This window comes from Triturus cristatus, chromosome 4_1, assembly GCF_964204655.1.
Source record: "Triturus cristatus chromosome 4_1, aTriCri1.1, whole genome shotgun sequence".
NCBI classification, from domain to species: Eukaryota; Metazoa; Chordata; class Amphibia; order Caudata; family Salamandridae; genus Triturus; species Triturus cristatus.
Window position 1 is genome coordinate 523,469,190 of NC_140585.1, and position 16,100 is coordinate 523,485,289.

The window sequence follows — 16,100 nt, forward strand, 5'->3', positions numbered from 1 at the left end:
ATGCCTGAACTCAGAATGATAAAATACATCTTTTAGTACAGTTGGTTTTAACATTCTGTGTTTGAAAATACCACTTTTAGAAAGTAGGTATTTTCTTGCTTAACTGTCCAAGCCTGCCTCTGCTAGGTTGTGTATTGTGTGTCTCGTTCTGTGAGTGACAGGGGCTGGGGATTCCAGGGGAGATGGTGAGTCAGCACAGGGCTGAATAGGAAAATCTGCATGTAGATGGGTGGGAGGAGTTGCACCTGGGACCTGAATAGGGCTGTGCCTTCCCTCCACAATGCTGGCTCCACCTCCTGTGCAGTGGCGGCTGGTGACATTTTAAAGTCGTGGGGCGTAAACGTTTGTGATGAATGGCAAGTGGTGAGTGAGCACTGTGAGCCCGACCGTCATAAGGGAGGTCCCCCCCCTCCGAGATAAAATTGAAAAAATAGTGTGCAAATGGTGCATTTTCAAGCATCTTTGAGAAAGCAGGAAGGTTAATAAAGCAATTGCGAAAGTGCAGTTACAGAATCAATAAAGAGATTACATGTGCTAATGATGTCGGCAGCTGCTTATTCATTATAACCACTGAACTTCAGAACTGACTTTGAGATAACAATGATGAGTACCTTGCATATTTCTTTATTTGTTGATATACCTTTAAAAATGAAATCTACTGATGCTTGGTGCTCGCTTGGAATAAAATTGAGTGCAAAGTGGCCAGAATAATGCTAAGTAATTAGAAGTGAAACAATTGGGTTGCAAATTTTTACACCAGCTCACAAAACCCGTTTTGATGTCAGATAGGTGAAGCCTGCTAACTATCTTCCGAAGATAACGTACAGTGTACTAATAGCCACGTTTTAATGTTTGGTATTGCAGTTTGTTTTCCTCTAAATCATCAATCGATTCCTTAAGCAAAAGCATCACATGTGCAATCTAATTAGTCAACAAGTAACCTGCTCCATTCTGAAAAGATATTATTATCGATTTTTTTAAAGTGCCATGTTTATACATAAAATACAATCAAAACTTTGAATAATCGTAGCTATATTAATAAAATGGGTCACCCTGCATTCCCTCTGCCAAGAGTAAAAGTATGAGGTAAACTGAACTGCATGGAAACTTGAAACATTATACTTGAATGTTCCGGAAATAGTTCCTCTCTGAGCGACCACTTGGGTTTGATTTAAATCCAGGTGCCAACAGCTTTGTGCAGCAGGTACGGAGCCCATTTCGGCTGAATGTGCTCCGCTGCAGTAATCTGTTCACAATCAGATTCAAATAAAAGCAAATTGGTCCCACGGAAAGAACCTATTTCCGTAACAATTAAGTATATTGATCAGAATGACATTCTTGGGGGTGACGAGAGCACGGGTTCTGAAGACCCACTCACGAAGATCAGTATTTTAATTTTAAAATGCCACCACAGGTCGGAGATAAATTCTAGTAGTCAAGCAAGCAGCAAGATGGGGAATTCGAACTCCAGCTTGTGACAATGTGACGTATATACTATATTCCTGCAGCGGCGGCCGGCATGCTCGAGGGGGGGGGGGGGGAATCGCAGCCCGCGGGTGGGGAACGATTAACGAATAAAACTAAATTAATTAAACTCAGTGAAGATAGTTGTCGTTTTATTGGCATTACTTAATCAGCTTCCATTTCAATACACTGAGCATGCAGTTCAAAAGATCTCTTCAATTTCAAAGCAGCCTCTGTCTGACAAATTAAGTTCTGGTACCTGTGGGAACAGAAACGCAAGTCATAGGTACCTGCTCTGCCTATGGCGGAGCTTAAAAGTTAGTGTTGTGTAATAAACGCATCAATGGCGGCCGGCATGCTCGAGGGGAGGATCGCGGCCCGTGGGTGGGGAACAAATAAAACCAGTCGCGGCTCGCGAGGGGAGAAGATGGGATGTCGTGTCGCGCAGGGGAGGGAGTTTTAAAATAATTAAAACCGTGTCGCGCGGGGGAGGGAGTTTTATTAAAATAATAAAAATCAATCCTACCTGACCAGGTCTGCGCCGCCGGCCTCGGGTCCGTTCTGGCGCCAACAGTGGAACAGCCGCATCACTGCTGGGAAGTTGGAACTAAGTAGCAAACCCTTCTAAGCCAATCAGAGCAGGCGTAGGGCAATGTTACGCTTTGCCCGCCTGCCCATTAGGAGACCGAGGTTCGCTCTCCTAATGGGCATGCGCCAGCCTGAGCAGGCACCAGTGCGCATGACTGGGCACGGTGCAAAAATTCGCCACCATCCCCACTCATGCGCACTTGTGCTTGTGCTTGCCTGCTGCCTGCCCCTGACAATCATGACTGTCCGTCAACATGACACCAGACCGGAGACCGCCCACCCCCTTCAGACTCTGAAGGAGGTGGGCGGTCCGACGTCTGACTCATGCTGACTGACAGTCATGATTGTCAATGTCAGTTCTAACTTCTCCCTCGGAGCCGCTGCGGGCCTGCGGCTGAACTTCAATAAATCAGTTAAAACTAAGAGTTACGGTGCGGGCGCGGGCGGGGGGCAACGCCCCAACGCCCACAATGGACGCACCGCCACTGCTCCTGTGGTGTGTCTGATGTCTCTGCCCTGCACTCTGAAAGGAAAGAAGGAGTCAGGTAAACAAAGTGCTCCAGGACTGACCAGAACTGGTTTGGACTAGGCAAAGGCCTAGAAAAGTAGTATAAATATGGGGACCCAAACCCCAAGACTTTAGATCACTTCTGGAACAACAAGAAGAAACCTCTGCCAAGGAGAAGAACCAAAGGAAGCTGTAGGAATTGGACTGCACCCCTGCCAGTGTGCTGTGTTACTGGGTTGGCCTACAGTGGTGTCTTCAGTGCAAAGGAGAGGAGAAAGAACTTTGTTTGTACTTAATCATCTTGCAGAATATTTCTCCAAGGGCTTGAACTTGTGCTTGCCTCCTGCTGAAGTCTCAGGGACAACAGACTTCACCACCAGCTCCCCTCTGAATTTCCTTGCTGGGAATTCTATCTGCAGAAGCATGCGTGTCGCTGGGAGCTGGAAGCGCGAAGCAATGAGAAGAAGCGTGTCGCTGCCTCAGCTGTAGTCATCACATCGCCGGAGAAGCGTGCCGCCGCTACATCTCCCAGAAGCGTGCCTTCATCGCAGCTGTCTGCTGTCGCATCACCGGAGAAGCGCGTCGCAACCGTGAGGGTCGCCGGCGCATCATCGGAGAAGCGTGTCACAGGGCCTGTCGCGGCTCCAAAGTACAGAGTCGCCGCAAGGCTGCCAGGGCGTGTCGCATCGTCTCAAAGTCGTCACATCAAGGGCGCCCTCTTATCGCATCGCACCGGATTGTCGCATCGCATCGAGGCACCATCTTGCCGCATCACAACCGGGCTGCAGCACGAGAATCTACGCATCATCGCCTCTCCGGTACGAATTAAGACTAAGACGCATCCCCTACTCTGCGCAAGCATTAAGGTGTGACGCATCGTCTCCCCCAAAGCAAGGAACCGATGCAACTCCAACGCTGCAAGCCTTTTGTTTATTTTGCGTTATGCATCCAGGTACTTTTGTGAGAACTGTCTTGCATTTACCAACAACTTGAACTAAGCTAATTCTACCAACTTGAAGCCAATTTTAAATACAGTAGTGTGGATTTTTGTTGTTTGTGTTCTTGTGTGAAGTCTATATAAAGAATATTTATTTTTATAAAACCTGTGTGGTGTCCATCTGTAGTGTTTTCACTGTATAACTGTATGTGTTCACAAATGCTTAACCCACTGCCTCTGAGATAAGCCTGTCTGCTCGTGCCAAGCTACCAAGAGGGTGAGCAGGTGTTATCCAGTAGTGTAATCCCCTTTCCCTGACTTAGAAGCAAGGGTCCCTATTTGGTCAAAGGTACCTACCTCTGCCAACTAGAGACCCCCAGTTCTAACTCATAGCCATTGTTTGGAATACACAGGCACAGTGAAGAAGCACTGTTGAACAAACTGGCGCAAAGAGCGACACAGTCGATGTTTCGACCCCAAAAGGAAGTAGGCTGCTTAGGTCCTTACACCGAGGTCTTCCTCAGGACTAGGGTGTAGGGCACAACCCTCACTTGATGCACACAACCCTTTTTCCCCCTCTCCCCTTTGAGTGGGGAACACTATTGGGGGTACGCCTTTCCAGATTGTTTGCTGGTTTGTGAACATCCTATGATGTTCAATATGATTAAATAATATTGAACAAAGAATTATTGTATACAAAGTGAATAAATGCCTGTTGGTATTTAACTGTGTGTGTTCTATAGAATTGTTCTACTGGGACCAACCTTTCTACTGTACAGACTCGTAATTAGGGCATACGTGTGATTTCTGAATTATTCAAATCAAAGGAAGGTCAGAGGGCACAAAGCAAGGATGGCATATTTACAGCAGTTATAGAGTGGTGTGACAGAGTTGACTAGCATGGCGAATGGATGGATGAATGAATGAAATAAGCAAAGACATACACCACATAGGAATCTTGGTGATAGGACAGTGACCAGAAAAAGGAGCACATAATAGCAGTGTTTTACAGATTATCGGAATTTATCGAACAAATGTCACAATTATCTTTGTATTTTGACCAAAAGAAATTTATACATTTTTTGTACACGATTTATTATCCGCAATCGCTCAGAAGACACTAGGTAGGTGGTTTCACATATATTGACAAATGCTACTAGTGCATGACAGTGGAAGTTAGTCTATGGCTCAGAAATATATCAAGTAGAGGTGCACATGCAGAATTTGAGACTTTAACATGTATAATGTGGCATAAACCACCTTCAGCACACATATCTCTAGTGGAGAACATGAATACCATTGCTCTCACATATAGCTAAAACCAATTCCCTGATCCCATAAGTGTGCCTAGCGTATTTACGTCTAGCGGTAACGGGCTTGTATCAAAACTAGTTGTAGGTGAATCTCACGCAGAATGGAGGTTGAGATGTGGAAATCTTGGTTTTACCATATGGTTTGTATCCATGTCATAGGCTGTGAAAAACGCTATGGGAATTTAACAGCATTGTGCATCTTTTAACTTACACTATGGTATGACCCTTGTATTCCAACTGAAACCTTCATTAAAAAGTAATCCGAAAACACAACAGGAGTAATTTGATGATTTTTCATGCCGGCAGTAGAAATAAATATTCTCTGTCATGCATTTAAGGAGGTGATCATCTTTACAGAGGTCACTTGAATTGGGATACAATATAATTTGTCACGTTAATGGAAGAGATATCGACAATCCCCTGAATCCTCTGACTGGAAGTCCATTCCAGTACAACCACTTCCGCCAAAGTGTAGACGTATTTTTAGCATTGTAGACTTTCATTTTACTCTACAATGAAAATATAGTTTAAGGCCTTAACCTCATTTTCCTTTGGATGGACAACCCAATTTTAGTCAGGGTGGATTATTGCTGCCTTAGGTTACCCCTAAGTACTCACAATCAATTAATCATTTTTATTTTAATAAGTCCTTTATCTGACACTTGAGTCTTTTACTCCTGAGAGACCGAGAAGGACAGAAAATCACCACAGGGTTTAAGGCTTGAGCCGGACTAGTTACAGAAAGGTGAGACAGGAGTATTTTAGGTAGAATTTGGAGTATCCAGGCTTATGAATAGCTGGGTCGACTTGCCATGGGAGCGGGAGTACAGTACATTTAACTTTTATAGGACTCACCACCTGTACTACTGAAGAGATATATTCACATACCTTCTTTGCATAGTCAAGTCAATGTAACAAATGTTTAGTGAGATGTCTACATTTGAATCCAAAAGACATTGGCAGACACAAATTACATTTGGTGTACACAGTTGCCAATTGCATCAAGATACACATTCAATTCTAAAATTGACCCTTTATAACACACAATTTGCTCTTTATATTACTGTATGATTTGCAGTGTGCTCACATTGATGTGAACATTTACATCGGTAGGATATTTAATGCAAATTATGGATTATCACCATTTTAAATTTCCTCTCTAATTATATTTACAGGGCTCTAGACAGATCAACGTAAAGTCTTTTTTCTCCTGTATTTCTTCCACAGCAGCTCAAAATGCAGAGCACTGTGAACCTGGACAAAACTGGAGCTCACATTCAAGGGTTTTCCACCGGTCTTTGGTCAGTTCACAGCATCCACAGCCAAGAGTCACAGGATTGGACTTCAGTAACACAATCCTAACCAACAAGTCACTTATCTTCTGTAATGCTCTTTCTAGTGGATACTATATTTATTAGCACATTTATTACCTTTAAAAAAAAAAACAGACTGGATCCAGAAGATTTTACCAGGAATGCGTAGGTGGTGCCATGTTGCTCCGCAATGGCTTTGTTCCGCCGGAAAGTGATGATGAGCTTATAAACTGTGCTTAGAGCTCAAGAGAAGTCTCATCACAATGGGGGATTTGAATGTGGATGGCTGGTCCTGTAAACATACTAAGGCCAAAAGGGCTGATCGATAATCTTTCAAAGTTACCATTGCACGTCCATGCTGGACCAGAGATAAAATAAATAATAGGAACTCCAAAGGTTTGACCTGCTATGGTTGAGTATTGCGGGTGCCGTACCAGGCTACAAACTTGTTCCAGGTCCCATCCAAAACAGACTTTGTAGAAGTACTCCTGACAGCAAGGATAACATGCACATCTTTGGGAGGAATATTAAATGCCTTTGACTGCCACCGCTCAATCTCCATGCATGGAGGTGTAGTTTATGCCAGTTGGGGGTGCAGGATCTTGCCCTACTACTGCTACAGGAGGCCCTCTCGAAGTTGTAGCCTGATTGGAGGACAGATGCTCATGCAGAGAAGGTACCTCACTCCCTTTGCCCAATAGGGAGCCACTAGAATGACTTTGGCCTGGTTGTTCCTGATCATCTTCAGTACTCGGGGCATGCGAGGCAGTGACTGAAAGGCGTACAGAAATAACAGGAATCATGTGCTCCACTATATTCGGAATGTGTTGAGAGAGCTTTCGTTGAAACTCTAGGTGCAAAATATTAGACATTGCTCATTCTAGAACATGGAAAAAAGATCTAGGCAGGGTTCCCCATGCTGGAAGTTGCCCTGTGCCACTTTAGGATGTAACTGCCATTCGTGACCTGCCAGGTGTCTCTGGTTCAGTATGTCTGCCCTGGCTCTCAATGTTCCAACAGCTGGTTCAGGACTAGAGACATGCCCTGGTGCTCCAGCCAGCTGCTGAGATGAGTACTTCCTAGCACCAGACCTTTACAGAGCAGACATATCCCACCTCGCATAGTTGATGAGCAAAAAGCAGGATACCAAGTGGCCCAGAAGCAGCAGAGCTACTCTTACCAAAGCCCAGAACTGAGGCTGAAACTTAGGGATCATGGTCTGGACTTGTTGAGAGAAAACCTGAAACTGCACTGTATACAAGATGCCTCCAATGAAAGAGAGCCCCTGTGAAGAAGTCAGAGGAAACTTTGGCACATTGATTGGCACATTGATTAAAAAAAAAACCAGTGATGTCAGGAGATTTCCCCACTATCAGGAGGTGGTCTACAATTGTCTGTGGCGAGCCTGACTTCAACAAACTAACGTCAAAGTATGAACAATTGGAATCGCTAACCCCTGAAGATGTGCTGCCATCACCTTGTTCGTGAACACCCGTGGAGCACTGGCATGGCCGAAGGGAAACACGGCAAATTGAAAATACTGTTAGCTGACCTTGACCCACAAGTAGCATCTGAGGACCTGCAACATTTTGCAGGTCCAAAGCCACCATCAAGTTGCCTGGATCCAGTCCAAAAAGAACCTGGGACAGCGTGAGCATGCCGTTCTTCCTCTGCATGAGTAACAGTCTGTCCCTAGTTCTGGGGTCTTTGGCAAGAACAGCCTGCACTTATTGGAGCAAGAAGGAGAGGTGCCTTTCTGAAAGATACTCTGATGTGGGCATGAGGTGCAGTGGGTCCCCCATAAGGTTCTCTATTACATTTCCATAACTGGCACTTATTTTGTAGTGAGACCGGATATGATACTTACTCTCAAATATTTAACATTTTATGATACCACACATTTAGACTTGTTCATGCTAACTTTTGAAACATTGAATGAGAAATATAGGGTTCTGATGGAGTTTGCCTTTCCCAACATGGTTGTGATAGATGTATGCTAACAGCTCTTCAGGAATCACGTGCTCAACTACTTTAGAGACACTTGAAAAAGAAAGTAGCCAGCATGGAATCCATGTAGTCAATGTACTTTGCTGCATTTAATTCAGCTAGCTGGGGCAATATCGTTTTGGAAAATTCAGACAATTCTTAAATACTGTATTGGGAGCTCATTAATTTCTTAAACACTGGAGGAGGAACTCATACACTTCGATGTAGTTTGCCTTCTCCAATATGGTTGTGATATTTGCATGCTTACTGCTCTCCAGCATTCCACCACCATTGAGTTCACATGAAAAAGAAAGCACTCGGCATGCATACCACGTGGTCAGTGTAGCCCGCTTTATTTAATTTTGTTGTCAGTGGTAATATATTTTTATCAGCGTTCGCAGCAGGACCCATCGGTGGAAGCACACCAATCCAGGACACACAACGTGAAGTTGGTGTCCGCAGCAGCTGCTGTCGTCGACTCCCATATAAAAGAAGATGAGCGGTCGACAGTGCACGGCCATAAAAGACCTGCACGTTGAGTGACAGTGGGGGCTGGTGCCTCCACCTGGTTCGATTGAAGCTTTGTACCCCTGAAGATGGAGTTTTTTAACCGTGTAGCAGGCCCTTACCCCACCAACTCAGCGCTCTGCCCATGTTCATATTAGGGGGTGCAAATCCATTTAACCCTCCATTTTTTTTGCGCTACGTCAGCTCTCTCTTTAACGTTGGTAAGCAGTGCTCCTTTCTGTCCTTCCGCATACACATTGCTGGTTTAGGGTTAAGCAGGCATGGCCCTCAGTAACCACCTCCTCTGTGCTTGTGCTATTCCATTTTAGACCAACAGCCGACCAGGTCTTTTTCAAGACCCAGTATTGAATATATCAGAAGAAGCATTTCTTCAGTTTCACCCTTTCCAGGTAATGCAGCTCACTTCAGCAGCGGCTCATGCATCGGTGCTCTTAGAGCAATATGCATAGGCCATTTTTCATTAGCGTCTGTATCTATTTATCTATAGTTCGTGTGCAGCATTGGTTCCCCAACTTAAGGTCCAGATGTTTACCTTACTTGATAGTTGGGTATCTCCACCTTGAGTACTGGTTCAAATTTACTCACAAGCATGATACAATACACACAAGATAGAATTTGATTTAAGCACAAACTGGGCCTAATAAATGTTTGTTTGGAATTAAGCATAGGGCTTCACAAGTTAGTCATAATCATACGGTTCACTGGTGACGGAATAAGACATGAAAAGAGTATTTCTTTCCCCACAACACGGGAGAAGGCACCAGGTGTGAGTGTCAGGTGAGGGGTCCGATGACTTATTGAGAGACTGAATAATTGCATTTTCATGTGTTTTCTTGGCAATGTATTGCTCAGGAGGGTTTTAATTTTGATTGCAAATTACTTTACCTAACATGCATTATTCCAGAAGGAGGAGTTTCACACCTAAACGCAGGTTGAGAAGTGAATGGACTGTAACCACAGCATCATTAAAATACAGAATATTTGGATTTGCAATGTTGTAAAAATATAAAGATTATGGATGTACAATAAAGAATGATAAATTGTGAAACTAACTGCAAATGATAGATTGCGAAAAATTGCAATATTAGCTTTTTCCCTGTCCTAGGAACCGTATCTGAGCAGGGGTCCCTACCTTTTGAGTGGTTTATAGGACCCATTGCCAGATTTTATCCATTGCTCCTCATGCAGAAAATATTTGATTCTATCTCCCACAGGGAGGTTGTATGCCTCTAAGGACAAACTAAATTGGCTTGCAGCTGATGCCATAGGGGACTGGGTAGTACATGGCTCCTGAAGCCTGGGCACTGTCTGTTTGATCTTCTCGCTGTTCCCAAACGGAATGTAGGGTGTGGGACTTGGTGTTGCTGATACTCCAACCCTCTAAAGTATACTTGAAAGGGGCAAAGCTGTTGAGGGTACTGTCTCTCATGGGGGAAAAGGCCTAAAGAAAATAAACCAGATCATTCTTTTTTTATATAATCCAAAACATTAAAAAGTCTAGATAGCACAGAGACCCTAAGTGTGCTCACAATAAGTCACACTGACCCACCAAATATCCCTTTTTAAAACAGAGATACATACAAATTTTAAACCAAAAAGGGGAGTAAGGCCGAGGGCAAAACGATTCAATAAAATAAGGAACAAAACCTTTCTTCTGTGTAGATGTAATAATCCTCTGTTTTTAATAGTATTACTAAATACATTATGAGGCTTCAATCTGTTGACGTTTCGGTCCCACTCTCATAATTTCAAGGGACCATCCTCAGGACCCAGTAAGTACTACGTATTTTTAGGGGATTGATTAAATCAGCAATAGTTTCTTCAGAACATCATACATTAGTTTAAATGTGCTCTGCTCCTATCACAATCCGACAGAATCGTTGAAAGTGGCACTGCTATGACAACCTCCATCCATAACTTATCCTAATAGCTGAATCAACCATGTGGTACCCAGATTAGTGGAGACAGCCCAGATTCACAATTCTTTCAGTAGCAGCAACACAATACACTGGATGCTTCACAACTTCTCACAGCACCGTCCTAATTCATTCACAAAATTCTGCTAGAATTAATACAGACATCCCAGATCAACAACATGGATATTCAGACTGAAGAGGAGGTTCTCTTACCAGTTCTCTAGGTCTCATGTTGTAGAGAATTCTTTCTGCATTCTCACTGTCATGCCTGCTTTCCATGATTGCCAACAGAAGCTTCGAAGCATTGTTCTGTAGACAGAAGTTCAAATTAAATTAGAAATATTGTGATAGAGGAGGAATGTGTTTTTATCACCAACACCACTATATTTAAATGCAGGAACTAAAATAATGAAATGACAACTTTCCAATAATGCATACTTTCAATATTAACACATTGTAAATAGAATGATTTCATATATATGAGATCAAATGCTCCCTGCCGTACATTAGAAGGATATTGCAAATTACGAGTTCCATGACCATACACAGGAATGAGGCGAAAGGTCGAGCTCCTTTATAAGGTCATGAACTCTGAGGTGATGTGCAATATCCTTCTATTGTGTGGCAGGGGGTACTTTATTCCTTAAAATACATTGTCACACCATAACCCGTCCCACAAACCACTTATATCCCTAGTGTGGTGCTCTTTGATTTGAAAGACATACAATGTTTATAAACATGAAAAATAAAATTGAACAAGAAGTTTGATGAATGTTCACAGAACGGGCGATATATGGGGACAGAGGATGCCCACAGAAAAACCAAGTTCTGTGAGGCTTGGGGCCATTAAAGAGGCATTCTTCTGGAGCCCATCAACTCACCTCGTAGGGTCCTAGATGAGAAGAGTGAGACATTGGGTTGTTGGTTGAGGGGACGTGAAACCCTATCCAAGCAACATCCAAAATCCTTGTCAGGGTGAATGACAAAAAGTCATTAAGTTAACCTATGCTTCGCCCTCTGGTAACTTGACACAAAAGCAGTACAAAAGGGGGTGGTGATGGACGGAGCATCAGAACCAATCAAACACTCACACCCAGTCAACAGATCTGGGTTTGATCCATCACCGTTCTTTAGCCCACTCTGCCACCCCAGTTCAGACATGGCCATATGCAAATCAGTCTGACCCTGTGCCTCATGGGAACAGTCCAGCCCGAACTGCCAAGCCATGCCTTCCCTGGACCGGAAACAAGCTTCATAGGACCGGTTTCTGGCATTTCAGCCGTCTTCAATCAAGCTATCCTGGCTGAAGAGGGGTGAAACCCCGAAACCGGTCCTAGGATGCTTGTTTCCAGTCCAGGGAGGACCTGGCTTGGCAGTTCGGGCTGTACTGTTCCCATGAGGCACAGGGTCAAGACTGATTTGCATATGGCTGGGTTCAAACTGGAATGGCATGGTGAGCAAAAAAACGATGGATTTAGGCCCAGATCTCTGTACTGGGGTAAATGTATGACATTGTTCTGCATTCTGTCCATCAATTGTTGTTTTTGCTTTTGTCACCCCGAGTGGGTCGGGTATGCTCAGACGTGAGTCCCGTGCTCTCCATGCCACTGGAATCAAGCTATCCTGGCTGAAGAGGGGTGAAACCCCGAAACCGGTCCTAGGATGCTTGTTTCCAGTCCAGGGAGGACCTGGCTTGGCAGTTCGGGCTGGACTGTTCCCATGAGGCACAGGGTCAAGACTGATTTGCATATGGCTGGGTTCAAACTGGAATGGCATGGTGAGCAAAAAAACGATGGATTTAGGCCCAGATCTCTGTACTGGGGTGAATGTATGACATTGTTCTGCATTATGTCCATCAATTGTTGTTTTAACTTGACACAAAAGCAGTCAAGCTTAACTTAGAGGCAATGTATAAAGCATTTATGCAGCACTAAAACAGTAATAAAGTGAAAATACAACACAAGAAAAATCCCACACCAAAGTAGAAAAATAGAGCAACCTTTATTAAAGTATTTGACACAGAAATGACAAAAATCCAATCAATAGAACCGGGGATATGCAATTTCAAAGATTTATGGTAAGTAGAGGGCGTAAAAGTGCAAAGCGCCACTCGCAGTTATCTGGTCATGCAAGACCAGGTTAAAGTCACAAGTTCAGACTGACCAGGATGGAATGTGGGCCGGATACCGGGACCAGGTTAGTCCAGCTGAAAAAGTTACCTTTTAAAGTTCAGCGCACAACGTGCAATTCATGGTGGAGGGGGCCGCAAGTAGCAGGGACAGTGTCTCAGATGGTTGATGCTGGTGGCCACTGTAGTGTGAAGGATCAGGTTCACCAGAGCTTTGCATTGTGGGTCAGCATAGGTGGCAAGATATTGGTGTGAACAGGCCAGTTTGCGGTTATGAAGAACCCAAAATTGCAGGATTTCTCATTTCCTCTAGGAGGAGCTCAAACAGATAAACACTAAGGATCCAGGATCTAGGAAGCACCTCTTGAGGATCGGGAACTAACTCCAGCAGAGGCCAACAGGGGTCAGGCAGGTCCAGTTGCAGGTCAGCTGTGCAGTTGCAGAAAGGCATGTGGTAAATAAATATTCTTTTTACCTTGACTGAATTTCATGCGGAAAATAAAGTAAAATAGCTCAGAATAACAAGAGGCAGAATCCGTGGTATAAGAGATTTTCTGAATGGGCTTTATTCCAAAATGGCCGACTCGAGTGGCGGCCTTCAGGTTCCGTCACCACGAGGGTTCAGGAAGTGAAGTACAATACTTTATTGACAAGAAGTAACTTTTATAGGTCTTACATTACAATGAAATGAATGCAAAAGGCGTAACAATTGATAAGAAAAGTGACATATTGGTACGTAATCGAAACTAGGCGTAATAAGGAGCAGAAAGAAACATGATTGGCTCTGATTATCATGCATAGGTGGATCTATAAGATAATACTTAACATAGATGCGCGCGCAGCAGCATGACGTGTGATTGACGTGCAACTAGGGGGTGACGGGGACTTGACATTTAGCTCTACATGTGGAGACGAGAAGTCTGGGGGGTCAAGTCAACCTAATCCCAAATCATATCTAACATCCTATGTTTAGAGAACTATGTTATCCACAAGAAAAGACTCTCGGACAGAATCTATTCTATACTGACTGTGTGTGCGTGTACAAGCGTCTAAGTGTCTATATGAGATGCGAGGGGCAGAAAACTTTCCATGGCAACAGGGCTATGAATTACTTGCAGGAGGACGGAAAGGCCGAGTCCTTTGCTTGTGAGCTAAAGGAAATGTTTACCTAAATCACTGGACAGGAATGCATCGGCTGAAGAGCAAAGTAGATAATTCGAAGGTGAAATACAGCTTCTTGGCAGGCAGGCGAAAACTGGCCGAGGCAGGCACCGTTAGCTGCACAGGGAGTAGGACAAAGTTCATGGATACAGATGCGAGCTCAAGCTGAAGCTGTCAGAGACAGAGAGCAGGGAAGGCTTTGAGGACAGAATCGGGCCTACTTGCCTGAACTGTAAAAATGGAGTAACTTAGCCATATAAAGTCGGTGGCCTTTCATACTTAGGAATCGAATATCCAGCCCATTGATGGCGGATCTGACAGAGAACATGTCGACGGTAGACACACATATGTTTGCGTCTTGGAAACTGGAACTGGAGGGAACATACATGTACTTGTGACATGCACATAGAACCGTTGGGGTCCAAGATAGGGGACATAACTGATCAGGAAAATCCACATTTCCACATTCCCTCCTTGTCCCCTACTTGCCCTTCAAGAGATATCAATCTTCATCATTCCATCGATTTGCTCATGGAGCATCATTTCTTCTTCCTTCTTCTTCCGGCATTTTGAACGAGAACCTTGATATGGAATGCATGATGTGGCACACAGACCACAAATCGCTGGTCCACATTGCAGGCATAAACAACAACTGAAGAGCATAAGAAGGCCAATACCTAGGAAGGATAGAACTCTCCATCCCCAGGCTGATATCACACTCCAAAACCACCCGGACCACGTCCAAGTGCCTGGATTCTCGTGTATCTGGCTCACAATCTTATGAAGGCGTGTTATAGCTTTATATACAGATGGCGAATTTTCTGGTATGAATATGCAGCAGCTGGATCCGATGACCCTGCAAGCTCCGCCCCTATCGGCCAGGATGACGTCAAGGACAAGACGATTCTGGAGAACAACAATTCTCATCACTGATTGTTCCTCTGTCAGATTGCCTAGGGCGGCTATAGTCTCGTTTACTACAGCTTCGAGAGTCTTGGTTAGTCTACGTATCAGCTTACTATTTGATATTGTACCTATATAGGGAAAGATACCTTTATTGAAATCTACATACTTGTCCCATGCCGTCTCAGTATAATCGACAACTGGGAGATCTCTTCGCTCTCTATTGTGTACTAAATGAACATTCCGATAATAATCAGGTGGAGCTAGGAAAACAGGTGGCAGAAGGAATGCTATGTAACAGGTACCATCCCAATCCAGAGGCAGAAGCATATATGCCGTCTGACCACATATAAAGTAAGAATGGCGAGAAGCTCTAAATGAAGATTTACCTTGATCACTATATTCTACTGTAGTAACGCATTGGCTATGGCCCATATGTATGGAACCAACTTTTCTTACACATAATTCACCCTTAACTGGAAATACTGACATAGTGGGCAGAATTAGTTCAACTTCGGATTTGACATTCAGAATCATAAGATTAGGTGTAAAATTACCTAATTTATACACTTCATTTTCTAGATCAGTTCCTGTTCTACTGGGGTGACCCTCCTTATTAGGATGACAGACTTTGAATAAAACTAGATTCAGATTTCCCCATATCCAATGTTGTTGATAAACTGCTGTGTCTGGGTCTATGGAATTTAGTAAACTAAACCATGCTCCACAGGAGCCATTGTGTGTGAACGGATGTGGAAAGAAAGGCAGAACTCCTTTGTTATTCTGATAGGGAGGGAGTCGGCCACACACCCAACAATTGGTGGCATTACTAGTCTGATGGGCATGATGTAACATACTAATGAAGGTGTTATTGCGCAGCGCAAGTCTATAAGATAATTCATGTGGCGGTAGGTCACTAAAAGAATGTTCAGCAGCAACATTATAAACATGTCTAGAAATAGGATGATATATGTGCAAAATCACACTCGTAATAATTATTAAAACACTCAATAAAAACAAAATTAATAATGTCCTCATACAGTAGCTACGCAGTGATTTACAATACGCCTGTCGTTTCAACATTTCTCGGGTATTTTCTCTACTCAGGTCCAAGGGATACATGTCGGAGACAATTCAACCGCTTCACCTTGGAGAGGACTTAAACAATCAAATTGCTCGACTGTTTGGGCCTAAGCTTTAATTTATAGCACTGAGAGTCATTCTGTTCAACAAAAGGAAGTTTTGAATCAGTCTGTGAGGGAGTGCAGGGCACAGTGTCTATATCCGAGGATAGTCCATGAAATTTCTTAACGTGGCTGGAATGTATCCATCCTTTGCGGCCCTCCACTTTCACG

General features: G+C 43.8%; 1 protein-coding gene across 4 annotated transcripts in view; it reads right to left on the reverse strand.

The window, feature by feature from the left end:
- The window catches only part of ITPR2 (inositol 1,4,5-trisphosphate receptor type 2), a 1,506,646-nt gene that overhangs the window by 289,067 nt on the left and 1,201,479 nt on the right, over nucleotides 1-16,100 (reverse strand). For all 4 annotated transcript variants that reach the window (XM_085652787.1, XM_085652785.1, XM_085652786.1 and 1 more), the window contains exon 44: nucleotides 10,767-10,862. In XM_085652787.1, coding sequence (XP_085508913.1) covers nucleotides 10,767-10,862 — 96 coding nt within the window. The remainder of the gene's footprint in view (nucleotides 1-10,766; nucleotides 10,863-16,100) is intronic.